The sequence below is a fragment of the Aptenodytes forsteri genome, unplaced genomic scaffold (assembly GCF_000699145.1).
Source record: "Aptenodytes forsteri isolate BGI_AS27 unplaced genomic scaffold, ASM69914v1 Scaffold82, whole genome shotgun sequence".
Lineage (NCBI taxonomy): Eukaryota > Metazoa > Chordata > Aves > Sphenisciformes > Spheniscidae > Aptenodytes > Aptenodytes forsteri.
Window position 1 is genome coordinate 1,544,237 of NW_008795490.1, and position 22,994 is coordinate 1,567,230.

The following is a 22,994-nucleotide window of genomic DNA, read 5'->3' on the forward strand; positions in this document are numbered from 1 at the left end:
GGGCGGTGACTGACATCCCTGGAGCCCCAAGCAGTGCTTTCCAGGGCCGTACCACAAGAGAGCCACCATCATGGTAACGTAACCACGTAAGGCAGAGGCGATGCTGGAGCTACAGAGGCATCTCAATTAAGAATGCAGCGTAGTGAAAGAAAACACATGACACAGGGGCGGTTGTCATCCATGGCTAAACGGGAAACCGCTGAGACTCTAGCACCAGAGTGGTGACTGCACAGACAAGAGGAACTGTTGAAGCAAGTCTTCAAACAGTCGTAGACAAACTCTTCTTCCATGTATGTGGAAATTAATGTTCTTTCCACTTCATGAACATAGCCCTGGCCCCTTCATTAACGTAGCTCAAATAGAAGTGGTGTATAAGGCTGAAGTTTAGCTTCTTAGAAAAAAAAAAATCAAAACCAACCCAAACAAACAAGGAGTAGGATGGACACGCTACACGACGGTTCTTCCTTACTGCACAGGCATAGTATAAATTGCAACGCAGATGGAAATCTGGCAGCTGTTAGCACGTGCTCTGTGCATCCCTACTTACGAAACTGTAAACCGAGCACCTGCACAGCAACAAGAGACTTAACTCTAAACACCTGCAACATAAATAAATGAGTGGTTAAGCCTCAAAAAGTGTTGGTACTCCTTCACAACTTGGCTGATTTCCATGAGCAAATTAATACTCTTTTCTTCTGTACTGTGTTCTCGAAGTTACAAAGCACAAGGGAAGAAATACTACCATCAGGTTAACGAAGTTAAATAAGTAGTGCAAATCTCGAATAAATGTATTACCGGACAATGCCGCTATGCTATGGAGCTGGAGCTATCAAGTCTTAAAGAGTTACAGCACTAGTGCTCTGCTTTAGCATGTACGTGGTTTTCCTGAGTCATAAGTCTCACGCCTTTCACAGGAGTGCTGCTTTGAGCTGGGACCACTCTGAACCATTTGTAAAACAGTTTAAAAACTCCCCACCAGAACTAACACAGTTTGGAAAGGGCAACTGTTCTGCGTGGCAGCCATCGTAGGTCTCATTTTCCCAGTACCTGAGCTGACGGGGATACGGGGTCCCAGCTGGGGGAAAACAAACCAACACCCACCCTCCACTCCCATCCCACACAATTATCTCCTGTTCTCATGACCTGTGGCTCTCGCTGCAGCCCTTCTGTTCTGTCTCACCCTCAGAACGTCTCTTGCAGGAAGTGAAGGGGCACGGGCTGTTCCCTCCATCCAGGAGGTAGGTATCAGGGGTAGGCATCATCACCTTCCACATTCCAAAACAAAATGAACCTCTGAGCTACAGATTCAGCATCTACCACTTTTTTTTCCCCTCTGTCTACCAGGTATTACACAGGTGTTCGTTTTGCTCATTTAGAGCGAAGGGGGCTGGTTGAGCTGTAGAACTAAACTACTGCTTTTAAAAGGAGGTTTACTTCAGAAGTTCTCAAAATGTATCATGCTTTCAGTTTACGTGGCCCCTTACTGGACTGCTTCCAAGGACTAAAGCTTGTGTCACCATCTTACTCAGGTGACAGACTGAGTATTTTGGTTTGCTTGCAATGAATTGATTTATGAGAAGAAATCTGCAACACAACTGACAGCTGTATACTCATCCTAACTTACAAACAGAAACGCAAGTATTAAGAGAACCCACTTCTTCAAAATACTGTATCTTTTTCTGAACTCTGACACATATGGCTCTCCTTTTGAAAGGAAAGAGGTAAATTTGTTTTCCATTTTGGAGAAGAAAGTCTACAAATACACACACTTGTATACTCGCCTGAACATCTTCCCTTCATTTTGGGGTTCATCATGCCAGGTCCGCCCAGGGATTCAGGAGCTCTCAACAATACCTGCATCTCAGTGTCTTACTAGATAGAGTGTCTCATCATCGGCACTGCGGAAAGTCCCTTTCCGGCGTGTCCAGCTGTCGCTCATGACATAGCAGTGAATTTTAAGTACCTTAACAAGATGTTCACAATAATGGCATTTATACAACTCACTTGCCTTCTAGTCAGGCTGCCAGTTTGCCTTCCCATTACCATTTGTCCTTTCCATCTGCCTTACAGCATCTGAAGGGACACACGGACAGGAATTCCACAGCCAGTTTCGTACAGCATGTTATCTACCAGCTGAAACAAGTCCAGGCATATCCTATCCATGAAAAAGCATGAGCTTTAGCTGTAAGCAGAACTACAGCTGGCCGCTCCGAGACGAGCTAGCAGGAAGAAGTATTTCCAAAATAATAGGAGTTGGACAGAGATGATAGATGTTTCAGTTACAACGACCACTGTTGAGCAAAATCTAAAATTTTGACCTAAATGGTCACTGTAGAACCATTCTCGGAGAACTGCTTCTCCATTCCACTTGTCAAGTAATGCAAAAAGAGAATTTAAATTTTACATCAGTTGTGAAGTCGGGGTTATGGACAGAAATCGACTGAGCACAAACATAACAAGCACACTGCTTTCTCAGAACAGCCTTACCAGAATAAATGTGTAGTGTAAACCAGGACCCAACCCGCCCAACTACCTAGAGTTTTGGAGCTTACGGTACCATACAGTCAAGGAAGAAAACCGTATTTCAGAATGCCAGAAAGCCTTTGTTTTCTCTCAGACTTGCAAGGAGGCTACACGTGTGAGACTGCATCGCTGCTGGCTGCACAGAATTAGTTTACACTGGCTGGATGTATTTTAATGTTACTTCAGAGATACTGTAAACCAGTGCTGACCCTACCCCCCACTTAAACTTCAGCTGAACCCATTGACTGTTAGTAGCGCAAGAGCTGCTGTTTGTACAGGTTCTTTATTAATACCTCAGAAACAGTTTAAGGGTAGAATTCTCTAAGGTCAGCTAGCAAAACCACCTATGTAACTGCCTCTTGTTCATCCCATTTTCTAGTTCTCAGCATCCCTTACTCTTTTAGCAGGGCCACTTTGGGGTTTTTTTGTTACAATAGCTATTTTTCTAGAGTAAACCCTCTGATGCAGGAGTTCGAGTATTAAATTTAAGCCATTTTAAAATCTTGACGATCAAAGCAGACCCCATCAATATCTTTCACATTTGAGAAAAACAGGTAACTTTTGAGCTAGTTCAAAGAGAGCTAGACAAAATTTGCATTTTAAAAAAAGAAATTTATTTAGACATCTGTTGCTCTTAAATTACAAAAGTTAAAAGGAGCACGCAGTGCACTGACACACTACTTATTACTTCTAAAGCTGTTTTAAGACATAAGGTGGCTTCTTCAAGATAAGACAACTCAGCATGATCCGAATTCAACTATCCATTTCTCATATTTCTCAATGTCCGCAGCAGATACAGATTTAGAAACTTTCTTCAAAGCTATTTCGAAGTCTTCCATAGTTGTTGGCATGTGCATTTCATCTCGGGAAAGATTTCTTATTTCTTCTGGTGTCAAGCCTTCAATACGCCTTCTCATAGCCATCAAAGACGCATCTCTATTAAGGACACAAAAGAAAAAAAAAAATGTTACTCAGTACAGGATGGCAAAAAAAAAAAATGTTACTCAGTACAGGATGGTGAGTTCAGTCGTTTGAAAGGCTCAACATAGCATCACAGTGAAGCTGTTGCATTCAAAAAGATACAATAAAGAATTGTCAACTTTTACAGGAAGACCTCCAAGTGCTTGTACAACCTACAATGCCATGCCATCCATATTTTTCAAACATGGATTTATCCTCACTGGATCTTTGAATAGCTACTATTCACAGGCTAGGCAAAAGAAGGAAAGACAAACTGGTTTATCTCATGCCACTGCACGCCTACGACGTAGCTGCTGTTCATAGTATTTTTAAACAGGAACAAGGCAAAGTAATGGTTTCACTCCTCTGATGTATAGGAGAAGCGGCTGGAATGTTTTGAATGTTTCCCGATCCAAACAGGAATCCCACTTCGGAGACAGAGAGGTCTACAGTATCTACCTCCAACCTATACATTCACAGCTAAATGTTAAACTACAAAATCTGGTCAGCCCACGGCTCCTCAAACTTCTGGCCTCAATAAGCATTAAGTGTCTTTACAAGCACGTCATTTTCTTGCTGCGTTAAGTTTGACTGCATGTGGATTTCCAACAGTATTTCCAACATTTAGACATCTGTTGCTCTTAAATTACAAAAGCAATTTTGTAGGCGATGAGCTGGTGAGGTGATAAACGGGTAACACTGAAAGACTACAGTTCCTGCTCATTCATTGTTATACAGCTTATTATTGTAAGAAAATGCCACTTATTTGTCTAGCAGTGAAAAAGATGGAAGGGTAATCCTGGCGATATCACAACAGTGTCATATTAGTAGGTGAGAATCCAAAGAGAAAAACTTACACGTTGTCTTCTAGGAGGATTTAGAAAGATGGTTTCAGCATACTCTGTTTCAGTTCCACCCCCTCTCCCCAAAGGAAAGCATAACTGACAGACTTCATGGATTTACTAAATAATTGTTAGTAATTAGAATGCATAATACAACAACTAGAATTTCAGAACAACCCAAAAAAGTTGCCTTCTTGGACTCCATCTTAGTCAAATATCACCATGCTTTGCTGTTATATCATCATTTGTGAACTAAAAGCCAGTGTTACACAATGGGGGGTGGGGTGGGGGGTGTGCAAGGATGGGGGAAGCATCCCATGCATCTAATTTGCCTCCAGACAGCAGTTCACAGAAAAAAAAAACCCAACAAAAACAACCCACCCAACCAACCCACCCCCACCCACCATAGCCAGACACAACCACAAAATTAAAGCGCAGCTGCCACCACTTTCTTCTGGAAAGTCATTTTGCTGCCAGTCATTCCAACGTCAACTCTTAGTGCTTTCTCAAATGCACCCTTAGTGCCTGGAGAAGCACCAAAGCTATATTCGAAAAAATAAGCAGCCACCCACTGGAACACGCAGCCGGAGTCAGTTCCGATCCAAAGGCCTTTCAACCTTCACAGTCCGCTCAAAACAACGATTCAAAGTCAGTTCATACTCACATCTAATACGCAGTTTAGATGCATTTTACATTTCCTGAATGTCTTTTTAAAAATGAAGTTTCACCTTCATTTTCCATGGTTATATGCTGACTGTTAGAACTGTACGGTTATCTCTGACTGGTTTTCACTCTGGCTCAGCAAACTTTGGATCTCACCTCAAATTCTTTAAGGTAGGAGAATAATTGAGCAAACCAGAGTTCTTGGCTCACTTTTTCTCAAGTTTTGCTTGTGTCACTAGCAAGGACTGTTACAGTCTACAAGTTTGAACTTTACTGCGCTTATATACTGTATGTCTGAACCACACAAAAGCACTTTTAAAGCAGCCATACGTCTTTTTGTCTCAATGTAAATGAAACAATGATGTTTAAAATCTGTTTTTCCTGACACCATTTACAAAGTGTAAATACACAGGCTAATATGAGTACTTTCTTACTAATTTCAAACCATGCACATCCAAACCCCAGTTTGTCTGGATTTCTGGTTGCTGCCACCTCAGTCATCTCTAAGGAGACTGCCACAAATGAAAGACTCGGATGTTTCTTTGTGGGGTTTTTTGTTCATTTGTTTGCTTTTGCTTTGTTTTTTTAATAGGATTTGTACAAATGGACTTCGATTAAAAAATAAAAAGCAACAACGCGCACATCTGTGTGTGTGTGTGTGTGTGTGTGTATGTATATGAGCACAACGTGCACATCTGTGTGTGTGTGTGTATGTATATAGATGAAATTCACTCAAAACCATTACAAGTATTCTGACTTTTAAACAAGTGTATTGGTATCCAGTATAAAATTAATTACAAGTAACAAACACTGAACAGACCGGAGGAGACAAACTGCAGCTGAAATGCACAAAGCAGCAGGCCAAATAAACTCTCTTTCATGTAACATGAACCTATTAGCACAAACTCCTTTCAAAGCACAGCCAACACCAAGACTGAGCAAAAGAACACCACAAATTCATCTCACAAACCTACAAATGAAACAAATCTGCACAACGCTGACTCAGAGCAACTAACTACCATTCTTTTCCCAGACACTGTGTAAGGTTTGCCCAGCAAATAGTACTGAGCCTCCAAACTCTTAGCTCAGCCTTAAGGGACCCTGCTGATAGAGCCTTTGGTGGCAGTTTTGCGTCCAGGCCACTCGCATTCATCCCTGCGGCACAGCATATTGTCCTCTCAGTTGTGCTGAGAAGTGTTTGCAGAGCTGTATTAGGAATCAAGGCAAGAAACGGATCTGCGTGCGAGATGTTTTTAATCCAGAACAGTTCTCTTACCCTGTTCAAAGTACAGCCCCACAACAGTTGCGATGGCACAACCTGGAGCTCAAGCCTTGCGCTGCCACACTTCAGTGCTACCTCCAAAGCCTGAAATCGTAGTTACGCAGGTGCCTATTAGATGACAACAGCATCTTAAGAAGTTTTGGTTCTTCGTCCCTTACTGCTGCTTCCATAATTTGCCACCGCTGCAACTGTGCCAGTGCAAATCTTTACATGTAAACCAAATGACTGATATTAGTCTCTTAACAGATCAGTCCTTTCCTTCCCTTTTCAATTTTTGAAAGAAAAGAAAAGATTGGGGAAGGGTTAGAAGGTATTTTTAGTCGATTATTTCAGCAATCTAGGTTATAGGACAGGCCCACAAATGATTGTGTGCAAACAGTAGTGAGGAGAAGGGAGATGGAGGAGGTAGAAGGAAACTTAAGTCAGCCTCACCACTAAAGCCAACGTGCTGAGTACACAGCTCTCGTGCTGTCACACAATATGGTATACTTTTTCTGTGCCATGAAGGAAAAAACACGCTGTGTTTTTACTTTAGTTATTCTGGCCTCTGCCGCTATCGCCTCTTACTACTTCAGCAGAACATCTATGTGTATAACCTCAATGGAAAAACTGCAACCCTACTATCGCCTCTTACACATGGATGTTCTGCTGAAGTAGTATAACCTCAATGGAAAAACTGCAACCCTACAAGTTAAAGTCTACCATCCTGTGGATATTCCTCATGCAAGGAATTTGGTGTGCATGAAAGAACACGGAATTTTACCTAAATCATAGCTTGTTTGGATTACTATGTTGCAACTGCTCTTCATCATTATTATATGAAAATATCAAATGGAAATCTAGGTAAATATTAATGCAGTATTTCACCTTTTAGCCGTACATAAAAGACAAGTTACAGTCTGTTTTTATCCAACAACTTTAATCATGTAAATTAGTTACTTTACAAACAGTTTTCTCAGAGTTTGTAGCAGTAGTAACACAAATGATGCAATGTTAACGTACCTGCATACGTTGGTAATGTCCGCACCTGAATAACCCTCCATTTTCTCAGCTATATTTGCAAGGTCAACATCATCAGCCAGTTCCAGCTCTCGCAGATTTATTCTTAGGAGTTCCTCTCTACCTTTTGCTAATCAAAGAATAGAAAATTGAGTCTATACAACTTGCTCTCGGAAGATAAATAATGAATTGGAGAAGAGAGCCGAATGAGGAAAAAGGACACTACTTGCTACAAAGGTAAACGTTCAGTGTTTAGATTTAACCTGATCCTGAATTCATAAATGGATTTGCATACATGTATCAATTAGATTTTTAAACTCGGTGATCAAAACTAAAGGAATATTGATAAAGTTTAAGTTTTAGTCTTTTCAACCACTCCTCTCCCGAAGAGTTCATACCTGATGGTAAAGGAATGTAAATTCTCTTTTCTAATCTCCGTCTTAGGGCTTCATCAATATCCCAAGGAAAATTAGTAGCAGCAAGTACCATGACCATCTTGGAAGGATCATCATTTTCAGTAGCCCCTCCAACACCTGCATTGGAGGAAAGAGGAAGTAAAATGTATATATGTTTTGTGAAATTTCACGTATAGAGAGAACGATATCCACAATTCTATAATATTAAAGCAGCTACTCTATTGCACTTTAGACAGTCTAAGTGCAACAGAATCACTAAGTGCTATAGAGTTCAGTTTTTCATCTATATGACAGCCTGCAAGCAAAAATGGAGACTCGGTTTAATTAGGAGCAGTGGCATAGGCCACTAAGAGAGTTCAGTTTTTCATCTATGTGGCAGCCTGCAAGCAAAAATGGAGACTCAGTTTAATTAGGAGCAGTGGCATAGGCCACTGCTCAGATCAGGAAGTTCCTCTCTATCATGGCTGGAATGCTTTTACAGCAGAGTTGTTTGTATTTCTGCTATCACAGCGTTTGAATTTTCACATCAACATCCTGTAACAGCATGTGAGGAAAAACAAAACCACCCCCCAAAACCATCACCACACCAAAAAACAGACACACACACCCCCCTCCCCACAACAGTATTCACTAACAGCCACGCAAAAGCAGCATTACTCCCTTACAAAGTTTCTTCACTTCTGAATTCAGGCCAAATGTTTCACATACGCACGTGGATTCTTGCAAGCTGCTGAAGCGAATGTTTAAATTTGGTGGACTGAATCACAACTTCTCAGAGGCAGAGAGAACACCTCAGTCTCTAAAGTACTGTGAAACTGCTGCTATAGGAAGAAGTTCATTTCATTAAACTTGCTACCCTCTGCATTTACTGTTTTTGCTTATAATCATAGGATTGGGCTGTGGAATAGCCATTGTACCTAGTCTGCCTGAAAATTTGCATATAAAACACCATTTATGAACGCTCAAGTAAAAGGACTTCAAATTACTTGTTACTAATAAAATTAGCTTATGTACATACTTGAGTTACGAGAACAGTATTACAGCTCTGCTCCTATGTAAAGTCAAACATAAAAAGGTATCTACATCAGAGAACCAGAAATAAATATACAACTCTTCTGACTCATGGAATTCTATCACAAATTACTCCATATATCAGCACTTTTCAGTTGCTCCTTTCCTTCTTCCTGCTCACCAGAGTATAAAAAGGGCGCCTCTATAGCAACTTTCCAGTGTTACCTACTTTTAAACATTGTTGATTTGTGAAATATTAGCCAAATAGCTGTAATGAACTCAGTGTTTTAAAAAGAAAACTCTCCCAACCACTTCTATAAAAAATTGCCTTCATTTTTTATTTATAAAACTTTAGGAGAAAAAAGAGATCCCAAAGAAATTAAGTGTAATGATTGCCTTTGAAGTTTAAATTGGAACAGGTGACAGTTCTTTTGAACCACTTTTTTACTTGGCTTTGGAGAAGTAAGTGACATGCTAGGTAAAGACTGAGAGGAGCAATTAATACTTTTTTTCTTCTGCAGTTTTGAAATCTTGTATTTTCCACTGAGTCTTCATTATTCTGGGTCAGTAATATAAGGTCATTGCTCAGATGCTAAAAGATTGTTAAATAATTGGTATCTTCTTTCCTTCCGCACTGACAGCTGGAATAGTGCATTTGTATCTTTTTAGCCCAATTTTATGTAAGCCTTTCAAACAAATTGCTTCTGAAGAATGAAGTTTTGATGGTTTTTTTTCCACCCTCAAGCTTCCTCCAGTCCAGCACTTCCCAGTGATCAGGTTATTTACCATCCATTTGAACTAGCAGTTCTGCCTTCACACGTCGGCTAGCTTCATGCTCCTCTGACGTTCCCCTGCGACTACAGATAGAGTCTATCTCATCAATAAATATGGTTGTTGGGGCATAAAATCGAGCCTAAAGAAAGCAAAAGATAAAGCAGAAACTGAAATGGCAGTCTACTCACATTTAAGAAATAGCAGCTTATTCAGAGCTGAGTAATGCGACATTTATCCCAATGAATCAGCTCGTAAGTATCAAACAATACCTAACCTTCCCTCTCTTTGACCATTGCACACAACTACAGAGCAGCTGCGCATTCATTAACAACATTTGAGCAGAACAGTTTCTGGCAAAGTCCTGTAATTATTAGGGCTATAAACAAATGTTTAATAAGCTAAAGGCAGTTTTACACATTAGGAATAACATTTATAACTGTGAAAGTCATCACAGAATGCTTGAATAAGAACTCAGTTAAAGCTAGGATGAACATTAGGCTAGAACACCATGATACGGAACCTGTCCAAGAGACAGATCAACTGCAAAATAACTCTAACCTTTCTGAAAACAAGAGAGGTCAAAGACAAGGATCTGCGATAATAAAAGCTATTGTCCTACAGCACTTGAGATGCTGTCCATTATGTATATGCATTTTTGATCAATAGGCATGATATTAACTCATTTAATGTGAACAAGCTATATTCTAAAAAAATTTTTCCTTTCCTGACTTTTCTGACTACTGTAATTGCAACTCTGCTGCCCCCTTCAGTACTGGGCACCCTAGGAAACACTGCATGCAAACCTGGTAACACATGAAAAAAAAGACAGACTACGTGTTCTGAGCCAATTTCAAGTATTATGTGCTCTGAATCCAACTACAGTTTGGAAGTCCACTTATTTTAAGCACAAACAAACAAAAAACCACCCACAACAACAAGAAAACACGCACAACCTGAGTAGGGTTCTCACCCAGAAAACAATTAGATTCTATCTCCAGTTTTACATTCAATTATGTTCTACAGCACTCATCGGTTTATAGCAAGCTACCTCTAATGTAACAAGCTAACTCTGAAAATAAAGACGACCTCATTTTTCAGTTTTTATAAAGCTATTTAGGAATAACCAGATCTTGAATGTACATGGCCAAATCAGAAGGTCCTAAAGTGTTTGAAGCTTGGAGAGCTGTTTATGTATGCTGTGAGTTCTACATCTTGGCAAGGTTTCATTATTCCAGAAGTAATTCTACTTCATTATCTCACTATTTATGTTCAGAAACTTCAATCACCATTTCAAACAGTAGACGAACAAGTTTCTCAGATTCTCCTCTGTATTTTGAGGTAAGTGTGGAAGAAGAAACATTGAAAAAAGTAGTCTTGCATTCAGTGGCTACAGCTTTTGCCAGGAGGGTCTTCCCAGTACCAGGAGGACCAACCATCAGCACACCCTATTAAAATGAAGAACAACCACTTTTTGCACAAGAATCAAAACAGAAGACAATTTCACAGCTTTTTAATAGTGTAATATTAAAATCCTAGACGTAAACTTTCCCTTGAAAAGTTACAAGAATCAAAACAGAGACAATTTCACAGCTTGTTTAATAGTGTAATATTAAAATCCTAGACGTAAACTTTCCCTTGAAAAGTTATTCAAATGTAAGTAATTAATTACTATTGTTTACTTGCAACAATATAGCTGCGGACAGTGTATTTATCTGGCTGACATCTTTATTTTGTTAGTACTATTCACTATAAATTTTGTTACTAAAAAGTGGAAAGAATTTATATAAACTGTAAAACACCTGGAATTTCTTGTTCCGCCATGATCCAATCTCAGAATCTTACTTATGATCACAGGATCAGATTTTTTTCATACCTTCCACGGTCTTCTAATTCCCTTAAAAAACTCCGGCATCCACATCGGTAAAACTACAGCTTCCTTAAGCAGCTTTTTGGCTTCTACTAAATCAGCAACCTCATCCCTGACCAGAGAGAGAGAGAGAGAGAGAGAGAGAGAAAGTTGTTTGACAGATTCAGACAGGCTGCAAAAGAATCAGTCCACAGCTCAAAACAATATGCAATTAAACTTCTTGTTGTGTAACAGCTCTTCCATAATTCAGGAAAATGAGTTGGTTTTATTTACGTTCTAGTGGCAAAAGCCTACAACAACTACAGTTGACATCTGGCTAGTAGACTCCAGCTGGATGCAAAAGCAAAGAGAGACACGTTAACTATTTCACTAGAGCACTACTGTTGTTATTCACAGAAAGAATAAGCAGAATAAGGCCAGTTGGTTAAACTTATGCTAGTTACAGATAATGCTTTCTTTTTTTGCCAAGAGGTTGGCTGTCCCTGAAACTTGAACACCATCTTTCATCATTATGAGAACAATTTACTGAAGACTAGTAAATGGAGCTGAATTAAAGAGAATTTTTAGAATTCTTTTTCAGAGTTACAAATGTATTAATTCTTAGATACCTTATAGGCTGGTCTTATTTTCTTGAGGGTAACTCTCAGGGCACTGCACTTAACAGCATGTGCCCAAGTAATACTTTGGTTTCAAAACATATCCGTGTGTAGACTTAGTTTCAAATCTGAAGCTGTAATTTAAGATTCATTAATATGTAAATATATGTTTCAGTTTTTATAAACTAAAATACATGACAGTTGCATGCATACAAAGTTGTTCGTGGGATTGCTTCGTTTTTTTTTAAATCTACTTTATTTGCCAGAAGATTTTTGCTCATTTAATCCTCACAAAAATCATGTAAGCTTGGAAACATTTGGAACACAAAACAACCTTTGTATAAGGTTTAATATTTAACACCTTTATGTAAAGGTACTGACACGTGGTTATATTTTACACTGGTGGTCACATCATGTCCAGAAAGATTTCAAAGGGTTCCTATATTGACATAACTTCTTTGTTAATTGGTTTTCTATCTTGGTACGGCCCTGGGTAGCAAAACAGGTTTTTAAATGAAGAGATGCTGGCAGACACTAGAATCTTTGCAAAAGAGTATCTCAAAAATTGATTTCAAGACTATTAGAAAAGTTTGAGAAGCTTTGTATGGTCAGGTTGGACGAGGCTTTGAGCAACCTGATCTAGGGAAAGACGTCCCTGCCCATGGCAGGGGGTTGGACTAGCTCATCTTTAAAGGTCTCTTCCAACCCAAGCTATACTATGAATCTATGGGTGGAAAAAAAAGTTCTAAAAATATTCAACTACATAAGAAGTAAAAAAAAGTCTAAAAATATTCAACTACATAAGAAGTTTAGTTGCCTATTTAATGAGTGAAGAAAACCTGGAGGTACTTTTTATATGTAAGCATATGCTAAAATACTTAATTCTTGTCATACTGTATAAGAGGAAAAAGAAACAGCAACTCAGAAAGACTGGTATTCAAACTTACCATCGAATGTTGGGATTCTGAGAAATTATATCTCTTTCCAATACTATGAATCTATGGGTGGAAAAAAAAGTTCTAAAAATATTCAACTACATAAGAAGTTTAGTTGCCTATTTAATGAGTGAAGAAAACCTGTAGGTACTTTTTATATGTAAGCATATGCTAAAATACTTAATTCTTGTCATACTGTATAAGAGGAAAAAGAAACAGCAACTCAGAAAGACTGGTATTCAAACTTACCATCGAATGTTGGGATTCTGAGAAATTATATCTCTTTCCAAAGCTTCTACTAAATCTTTATCATATCCAGTACTATCAAATTTCTTTGGTTCAGACTCTGAAATCTCAGATGTGGATTTGTTCTACATATAAAGGATATAACAACGTAAATACATAACAATGGTTATGCTACTAATGGATTTTTATAACAAGTCTGCAATAGCATCATTTTTCTAGAAGGTGGCAACATAAACTAGCATGAAAATTATGAAGCATCCATAGGTCCTGCAGTGCAGCAGTAATATGTGGTTCACGGAGACTTCTGTACTGCCCTGGGCCCATTTCCTTCTCCCCAAAGCCAGCATATTGTACTGATGCAGTTTCTTTGCTTTAGCAGGTAATCAAAACTGCACACACCTATCCCAGTATAACGGTGTTGGCCTCTCCTCCCAGAGTAATCAAAAACTGAGACAGTAGTTGGGTAGAGGGAATTACGCGTGAGACTGGATCAGAAAGTGTCACGCTGAGCTAGAGTATATAATCCTGTAAGTGTCATAAATATGTCATATATATGTGACACAAAAAAATTAAGCAGGACTTCCATATGTAGGATGAGCAAAGGTGATCTGCAGGAAGACCACATAAGTAAAAAAGAGCTAATTGATATAGAAGCATGGACAAGAACAGCAGAGAAGCAGCTCTGCAGTAGAGCAGAAGCAAAGAAGCTACACAGTTGAAAGGGCTCAAACAGCAGAGACCATGCAACCGAAAGGAAATAAAATGCACTAGACGTACCCCGTTTTTTTATACACTTAACAGCAAGCACTGGTGATGACAGAACAACTGTAAAAAAGAAAAAAGACCTATCCTGTCTCTGTGTGTGTATATCCTTAGTGACAGAGGATTATCGCTCAGAGACAATGTAATTTAGCTCCTAATAAAAGTAGTAGCTTACATAGCTAAACAATTCCACCCTTGTAGTTTATACTACTTCCACAGGCCATCACGCCTTGCCGTAACGTAAGGTTGCTGAAGCTAACAAACTATTACACGGATATTTGATTTATTCAGACTCTGGAAAACTATGAATTTAGTGTCTTCAGTATGATCTCTTACTCTGGTCATCAACTAAATTTATGGAGACCAGAACACAAGCAAAAATTAAAGCACTCTGATTGCAAAGAATAGATCATAGATCATTCTCTCTCATGAAGTATGTTGGGGTTTTGTTTGCTTTAAACTGAAAGGAGTCTGGAGCTAATACCAGATCTCAACAAAAAAATAAGTAAAGGTCTCCCTTTAAGATTAAATAAATCTTGAAATGCTTTGGAACAGCGGAGTCAATCGCAGTCTAAAATACACGAAAGCAATTAAAGAACCCACAAGGACATCCCATTTGAATGAGCTCCATCAGGCTCGGTTTCAGTAATACAGTGGTGTAATTTTAAACAACTATCTGTCCTGGTTTCAGCTGGGATAGAGTTAATTTCCTTCCTAGTAGCTGGTACAGTGCTGTGTTTTGGATTTAGGATGAGAACAATGTTGATAACACACCGATGTTTTAGTTGTTGTTCAGCAGTGCTTACACTAGTCAAGGACTTTTCAGCTCCCCATGCAAACTGGCCAAAGGGACATTCCATACCATGTGACGTCATGCTCAGTACATAAACTGGGGGGAGTTGGCTGAGGGGGCCACTGCTCGGGGACTGGCTGGGCATTGGTCCACTGGTGGTGAGCAATTGCATTGTGCATCACTTGCTTTGTATATTCTTTTATTATTGTTATTATTATTATATTTGATTTCAATTATTAAACTGTCTTTATCTCAACCCACAAGCTTTCTTCACATTTACTCTTCTGATTCTCTCCCCTATCCCGCCGGGGGGGAGTGAGCGAGTGGCTAAGCAGCTGTGTGGTGCTCAGTTGCCGGCTGAGATTAAACCACAACACTATCTCCAAGTTGCAGTAAACAAGCCCACTTCTACCAGATCACTTCCTCCAGATGAGGGTTTGGTTTGTTGATTTTTTTTAATTAATCCGTAACCAAGACTGTCCATAAAGCAAAGATACCTTACAAGGTGAGATTCAAATCAGCATGCTGACTTGAGCAGAAGAAATTTTTATAGGCATCTAATTTTATAATACACTCAATATTAAGAAAGCAAGACTAAGTTTCTCAACTTCATAAAGTTATTTGCAAGCTTACCTTTTCCTCTTTTCCTTTATTTTGCTGATCCTTTTTTTCCCGGCTGCGGACCGCCTTCCCTTTATCACTGGGATTTCGAGAGGATGGACGGTGAGGGCCTCTGACAGCTGCACTTAAACGATTGTGACCTCTGCAATCACTGCACTGAGCAGACTGACGTTTTCTGGGTCCTGGCGAAGGTCTAATTAGTTGTAACACATGCAAAAAGACTCAGTGTAAAGTCACTGGTGAGCACTACATAACCAAATCAAGTGGTTACAAACTGAAAAGCCATTTTGTTCAAGATAAAAATCTGTATGTCAGAAACAAGACAGACATTTTTAGATAGTCACCAAAAATCCATTTTCCCTTTGCCACAAGCTCAGGGCTCATTTGCTTAAAACAAGCTCCTTGCTTTCTTTATTTCAGAAATAAAAGTAATCCTAGTATTATGGAGCTTAGAAAACAAAACAAAACAAAAAAAAAACCCCAATATATTTTCTCCATATCACAATGGTCCTCACTCTCCTACCCAAAGAAATGTAAAGGTTTCTTGGGAATGACAGTTTTATTTTCACTTCCTTTTATTTTCACTTCTTGGGAAAGAAAATATGTATGCGAAGCCTCCAGTTGTTTGAAACTAGACTACTTTTAGAAGCACATATGAATAAACCAGTAGCACGATTGGTATTATGGATTTCTTTTTTTAAATTCAGTTTCTTCCCCATACAAATCTGTTACTCTCACAGATATACTTTTTCCATGGGCCCTCCTAAAATTCCAGCAATAAGCAGCTAGTCAAATTTAAGTTCAGGGATATTTCTAGAGAACAGAAAATGGAAGACACTGATTTGGAGAGCATTTACTTGAACTAGAAGATGTGTTTTGACATATCATTCAAGCTACATCAGGATCCAGTACCTTCAGTCTTTCATTGATTCACAGCAGCAGGTTTGTCAGAACCGTACATACCTCTTCAGGGTGAAATGCCTATTAGGCAACATGAATATGCTAATGATACGATCATAAGCATTAAAGTCTTTTCACTCTCCAAATGGAGTATCTACCAACCTATACTTTTATTTATGAACACCTAGCCACCTCTGAATTCCACCCCAAAGCTCAAAATAAAGGAACAGTGTGATTACACATCTAATTTCCACCTAAATTTGCGAGTTCTGCTATCTCAGTATAGGAATTTACTGTGGCTATTCCAACGCAACACGGCCCAAGTTTTCACTGTGGCTTTTTCATATTACCACAACTCAATACTTCACCAGCTGGCAAGATAAATGGAATAGAAAGTTCTCTCAAGTCTTTCCCTGTTTAGAAACATGAGTTTGTGTCTCTCTTCTCTAGAAAGCTTTAAAACATTAGAAAAGTTCTACCTCCCAGACTATTCTTCCAGAAGGTTTGAATGAATATTGGCTAGCAGTGTTCCAAAGTTATTAAATGAGATAAACAGAAACAGTGTGATCACAAGACCCATTCCTTTCCAAAAACAGGCTTAAAATGAATCAATTAAAAAAAAAAAAAGGTAAAAGTGTACCTGTAAAGACTGAAGTTATCTGTCTGTGAGAAACAGCTTGTAAGTTCAAAGCCTCAAAGAACAGTTTGACAGTACAGCTAAGCTGATCTAATAGTCACTTTCTGTCAAAATGCACAGTTCCATGTCTGCTTTGCACGCACTCCTGTTCCCTCCTTCATGCCATGGCATGGGTTAGAACCTCCAATTAACCAGTTCAGATAGCTAATTCTCAGGAAAAAAACAACAACAAAACCCAAACAAACTAAAAGCCAAACAAAAAAAGCCCACTAGCCCCACAAAACAGTGTCTTTTTTGCCAGTTTAGCATCCTGAACCAGCTAATCAATGTCAACAAAGACAAAAGTGAAAAATACTCAGGCAACTGTGGAAGGTAGGACTATCCTTTCAGCAGCAGCTACATCGTCAAACCATACCGCAAGGCCTTGGTTTCACAGACACTAACCCAGCATAATTCAAAACCACTTCTGAAATAAGCAGGCTTGCCGGCAGCTGCTTGTTCCCACCCCTTCCCTTGAGCTTATGCTAGCCTAACTGACTGGTTCATGAAGGAGATCAGGGAACCACCTTGCTACACAAAAGGAACTCAGCTTGGACACTTCTAGATTTTAGTGTTACTCTGATAATACGTCTTCATCCTTTTCATATCAGCTACATGCAGAATCATTTTAAAGTTGATGAGAAGATCAATTCAGGAATAGAGTTGAGCTTCCATGGAATAACAAGTTTATCTTAAGTCGGGGGAAAAAAAACCACCAAACCCAACAGACAAAAAAACTTGACATTAGTCAAGAGATAAAAGCCCCAGAACATTCTGAAGTAGGCTGCCTCAAAATGGCATCTCCTTCACCACAAACAGTGGCAAGCAGCTGGTGTAAGTGTTACTCATCTAAGTTCCAGAACAAAAATTATACAGGAACAGGCTGAAGTCAAAGCACACTTTGCCCTGATAAACGTTAATTTAGGTCTTCAGGTTTCCTCTTACCTACGTTCAGCAGGTACTGGCAAAGACCAGACTTCTGCATCATGAGCTGGTAATTCTTGTTGCGAAGCTTTCAATGGAGTACTGTCTAGTTTAAAACTCTCTAGTGTTTTCATTATATCTTTCACATGCTTAGCTTCCACACTTATCTCCTGCCAAACCTGATTAAAAAGAAAAAAAGTACATTGAGCACATTGCAAATAAGTTTGTAACAGTCCTCTGTTCAAGCACATGTAATGCCTGGATGGATTCCACAAGGTTTCACAAGCTACCTGATTCTGCTTCAATAAACGAGAATAATGCACATCAGATATTAAGAAAGTTTTTCTGCTTTCCTCAGCACATTTAAAGAATAAAGAAATAGACTTTGGATTTAACACCAAAGGGACTTTTGACAAATTTTGCATATTAAACAAGTACGACAGAAAAGAATGCAACCTAATAGATTGAATGTCAATGACAAAGAAACGATGGTTTGTGTTAAGGATAAATTAACATGGTAGCCACAACTCAGTTTCTATTAAGGATCTGTAAGTCGCACTACTAAAGCACTGAGAGGGAAATAAGACTATTCAAAATGATACCAGCCTAAAAAACTTCAGCGTAACACAGGCACTCATCAGCAACAAGCTGACAAGCCAGGCAGTACACTGGCTCCCCAGGGCTGTGTTCCATTGCCTGTTTTGTCACTGTCAGACCAAGAAGTCATAAAGAAGACTTAGATAAGTCTATATAATAACAAAAAAGCCTATATATAACAGCACTACAGTTTATCAGAGAATGGTGTAAGTATTTTTACACTTTTGTTTACCATAAAATTTTTTTTTGGCAATTTTTGCTATTTTAATGCTTTTCCCTCAAAACATCCCAGAAAAGTACTGTTTACCTGTTGCCATTTCTGTTGCAGATACGTATCTCTGACAGAGTAGAGGTACTTATTCATTTGGTCAAGAACTCCCTGATAGTAGACCATTGCAGAGTCATAATTTCCCAGTAAGGCATATTCACGGGCCAGCTTTACATTCTCACTGATCATAACAAGGCTCATGTTCAACATGAAGCTGAAAAAAAATAGGAAATATTAAGGGGAAAAAAAAATCCCAGGACCAGAACAAATTTTTGCAACTATTTTCTTAATGCTCATTACCTCATTTGGCATATCAAAATATAGAAGCTGGAAATATACTGGTTAGAAAAAGGTCCTAGAATAAATGTCATCCGTATAGAGAGATAATTGTTTCTCTATTACTGGAAATGAAACTCTTAATTTCATAGAATTGTTTCATGCAGTGAGGATTCTGTTGAAAAGCATATACAAGATATGCAGATTTAAATGCACCATTGCAAGCCACAACTGCATACTCTCCTTCCCTCTTGATTCTATGGTAATATAAATTGATATTTTACTGCTCGCACTACATCATCCATACTATAATGGCCTGTAGCTTAAAAAAACCCCAACAAACAATAAACCAAAGCCCTTCTTCCAGATGCATTGTTTTGTTAAATTTTTTGCCCTAACATTCCATGCATACAAGTTTAACAGTCTGATTTTGCTTTGTGGAGAACACTATTTTTTCCATTTGTTTGATTCTACAATTCTTCAGTTTTATTTAATGTTTCTTCAAAACAAATATCCACCTTCCTTCCATGCCCAGCTTGCACCTTCCTATCACCTTCGTTTTTACACTTAAAAAGAGACTCTTGAAAAACCTTGAGGCTGCTAAGTTTTCACTGAAAGGTAAGGAAAGGCCACAATTAAACATTTAGTGTGTAGCTACCCACTTTATTTAACCTATTTTTAAAACGATGCTACTTTTCCCCACCAGTGGGGTTTTTTTTTTGAGCAAACATCATGGACTGTGACCACTTCCACTTACTAGCACTAGCAGAATCCGCACTTTTAGATTATTCTAATCTAAAAGCATAGAATTATTACTTATACAAATACAGCAATACGTAGAAGCAGTAGAATTATTCTTTACGGTACAGCCATTGTCCATATAGCCGTCATCCTATGTTCTTATCCATTACTTAGACATCCCATCCCCTTCTTCTCCAAGATACCTGCACTGTCTCCACTTTTCATGTCTCTCGCGCACCAAGAATTTCCCCACTCTCCTCCTAATTTCCTAGAACCAAGCACAGAAAACTTTAAAATAAGCAAATAAACATGCCTGCAAGAAAGTCGTCTTGCTCTCATTTCAGTACCTGTACCCAGTACCAGTAAGAAGCAATTGCAGACAAGCAATTATGGCTAAGCCCTGGGATGAAGCATACTTGATACAGATCAACTATTTAAAGAATGTAAGAGGTACTAAACTCACATGCGCAATAAACAGACTTAAGACTGAACACATTTCAAGACCGGGTCATGGTCAAATTCGGATGCATTATCTCAGAGGTTTCAGAAGCCACACTTTGCACACACCAGACAATCTATTGCTAAAATATTAGCTCCCCGTTGTAAAGAGGGGCTGCTAAGTACAAATCAAATATTTTAAGACTTCCACTCCTTTTTCTGTCCCCTTCCCAAGTAGCTTTATTGCACAGACACACAGCTGATCCATTCCTGAGCCAACATCCTCTTCTTTTTCCTTCCTTGTTCTTCCTTCCCCAGTTTCCCTTGAAGCAGATAGCTGCTGTGAAAAGCTTCAGCCCAAACAGCAAAACACTGGCAGCAGCAGAGCTGAAGACGGGCCTCTGACAGCCCACGCCCATCCACACAGAAGGGACCCGTGGGGTTGCATCTGGAAACCTGCTATCGTAAGAACCTACACTATATAATCTCACCCTGGCCAGAGACTCGCTGTGCTGGCCAAAACGATGTCTACAAGCTGATAAGAGTTAATGTGACCAGCAACTACAAAGACTACCATATCCCAGTCTAATTAGGCTTTGGAGACACAGTTTGACTTGGGAGTTTTGTTGTTTTTTACCTCAGGAGAAAGAGCCTGAAGATGTTTGTTAACTGCTGTATGGATCATCACACAGATACTACCAAAGTTTTCACTGCTCTATTTAGGAGCAAGCTTTTCCACTCCTGCTCATCCTACCAGATACACCTGTTTGCCTGTCTTGAGAATTCAAACCGATGACTAACACTACTGAAATCACAAGTTGAGCAAGATGCTAATAAACATTTTAAAAATCAAGTAAGAGCAAGTTAGTAAAGCCAAACCAGACTTTCAAACACAGAGAGAAGTCATAGATAACTTTTTTTACCCCGAATGCTGTAGAGCAACCCAAGCAGAACAGCAATTCTGCTTAAATATCCGAGGGGGGGGAAGCTTTTAGAGTAGTTTTCATCTAGAAATGTGAAAATAGCAAGAATAAAAAAAAACCTAAAGAGGCTATGTCAGAAAGATATGAAAGCTTGGGTCCAAAATGACAGTACTGCACATAACAAGAGAGTAAATGTGATTTTCAGGTGAGAGAAGACAACGAAAGGAAGGACAGAAAGGAGAAACAGACACAGAAGAAGAATGAGGGTGCTTACTTAAATTTATAATGCTTCCAACATAACCAAAAGTAGTAATTCCAGCGAAAACCCGGAAATCCATCTGTTTCATCAGTGATACTGAAAATGCAAGAGAATTTAGTTTAAACTAGAAAACCAATTTAATTTGTTGCTTCATGTTGAGTCATAAGAGCAGAAGGGCTTGAAATGGCTTCCAAATACAAGGCTCTTGCGTACAAGTGGGGCAGAAAAAGCTGCTGGCTCTGCTTATGTCTGGACATGCCACTGCTGCTGCCACTTGAATACAGGCAGCATCAGAGCTGATACACTAGTGCGAGTCTATGGGCTTACTGCACCTGCAACTGAAGATGCTGAAGCGGTTCTAAGACAGGGAAAAAAATGCAGTTAGAGTACTAATCTGAAACCAGATTAAAGTTTGCAGCAGAAAGTCATAGTAGACTGTGGCAGCGCAGAGTAGGGTGTAAGACACACGTGGGAGAGGCATGAGTACACACAAATCCAGGGTTAAACCAGACCTGAAGGAATTAAAAAACCCACAAAACTAGTCCTGCACCACTTAATTTCTGAAGTATTTCCAGATACCTAGTACTATCACGTAACAGGATGTCAAAGCAACAAAGCTGCACTTATCAGCTATGACCTTTCCATGAATCATGCCCAGTGAAGTTATCTATGTTCCAACAGCAACTGAAATAGTAATGAGCTTGTAAAGTTTACAGCGAACAGGATATAAGGAAAATAACCTAAGCACTTTGTCTTGCAAGTTTAATTCTACACTGTGTACAAACACACACGCTTCACAATAAGAATACTCACTCTCTACACTAGCCATGAGTATATATGGTTCCATGAAATTAACACAATAGAAACCCATCAAATTAACCCATCTCTAGTAACAGAATACATTTTATCGTTTGCTCCAAGCACCTGAAATACCTCTAGAGTTTGGAACAGCCAACTGCAGCGAGAGTTGAAACCTAACAAAGGTTCAAGATACCTACAACTTTTGAGAATGAGGTTTTGGAACTTATTTTTATATTTTATTTCAAAGATAGCAGCCTGACCATCATCAAGAAAACACTGGGGACACATCATGTTTTCCACAATGGCTTTAAGGAATTATCATAAGGAATGACTATACGTAATTTCTGCTCGCATTCATACATTAGAATTTGGGAAGCTTTTAACCCTGGATTTGTAACAAGCTGTAACTATTGTTGCTTGTACAACAGCAATCCTGTTTCACAAAGAAATCCCCCACAACTTTAAAAAATAAAAGAAGAGATTGATATGCAGATGTTGGGAGGGAAGATTAAAGTTGGGGTCCATCAGTTACTATGGGGGACCCATCAGCTACTCTGCTGTCTCAGAGAAGAGCACAAGCCATACAAGGAAAATACTTCTAGAGTCCTTCAATCCAACCTTAATGTTTGGACTAAGCCAGAGCCTGAATTTTGGCAGACTGTACATGTTTCCATTATTTCAGCCTGCTATACAGGCTCTGACATCAAAGCAACCATGTAAAATTCAGAAAGTTCTCTCACAAGCTAGAAGAGAAAAAAAACCCCCAAAGTAAGAGCTTTCAGGAATCCATTTTTACTGATCATGGTGGCCTGCGATTGGACTGCATCACCTCTGAGCTCCCTTCCAGCTTTAATACTCTCCTTCATAACATCCAGTCCTAGCAACATTTGGTATCAACAAG

At 39.1% G+C, this 22,994-nt stretch overlaps 1 protein-coding gene across 1 annotated transcript; it reads right to left on the reverse strand.

The window, feature by feature from the left end:
• Window positions 1-3,114: 3,114 nt before the first annotated feature.
• Window positions 3,115-19,925, reverse strand: KATNA1 (katanin catalytic subunit A1). The gene is made up of 11 exons (XM_009281397.2): window positions 19,876-19,925; window positions 18,695-18,869; window positions 17,812-17,969; window positions 15,303-15,483; window positions 13,118-13,239; window positions 11,344-11,449; window positions 10,757-10,915; window positions 9,483-9,609; window positions 7,668-7,802; window positions 7,273-7,399; window positions 3,115-3,459 (listed from the first exon to the last, which is right to left on the reverse strand). Exons 2-11 carry the CDS (start codon window positions 18,863-18,865, stop codon window positions 3,261-3,263), a joined length of 1,485 nt encoding a protein of 494 aa, XP_009279672.1. The 5' UTR covers window positions 18,866-18,869; window positions 19,876-19,925; the 3' UTR covers window positions 3,115-3,260.
• Window positions 19,926-22,994: the final 3,069 nt, after the last annotated feature.

What these genes read in the sequence shown, in the direction of transcription:
- KATNA1 (XM_009281397.2), bottom strand. Translation starts at nt 18,865, where the DNA reads ATGTTGAACATGAGCCTTGTTATGATCAGTGAGAATGTAAAGCTGGCC. An exon ending in ACTGCTAGTTCAAATGGATG is followed by an intron (nt 7,803 to 9,482) that starts GTAAATAACCTG and finishes CCTCCAATGCAG; the next exon opens with GTGTTGGAGGGGCTACTGAA. An exon ending in TTACATTCCTTTACCATCAG is followed by an intron (nt 7,400 to 7,667) that starts GTATGAACTCTT and finishes TTCTTTGATTAG; the next exon opens with CAAAAGGTAGAGAGGAACTC.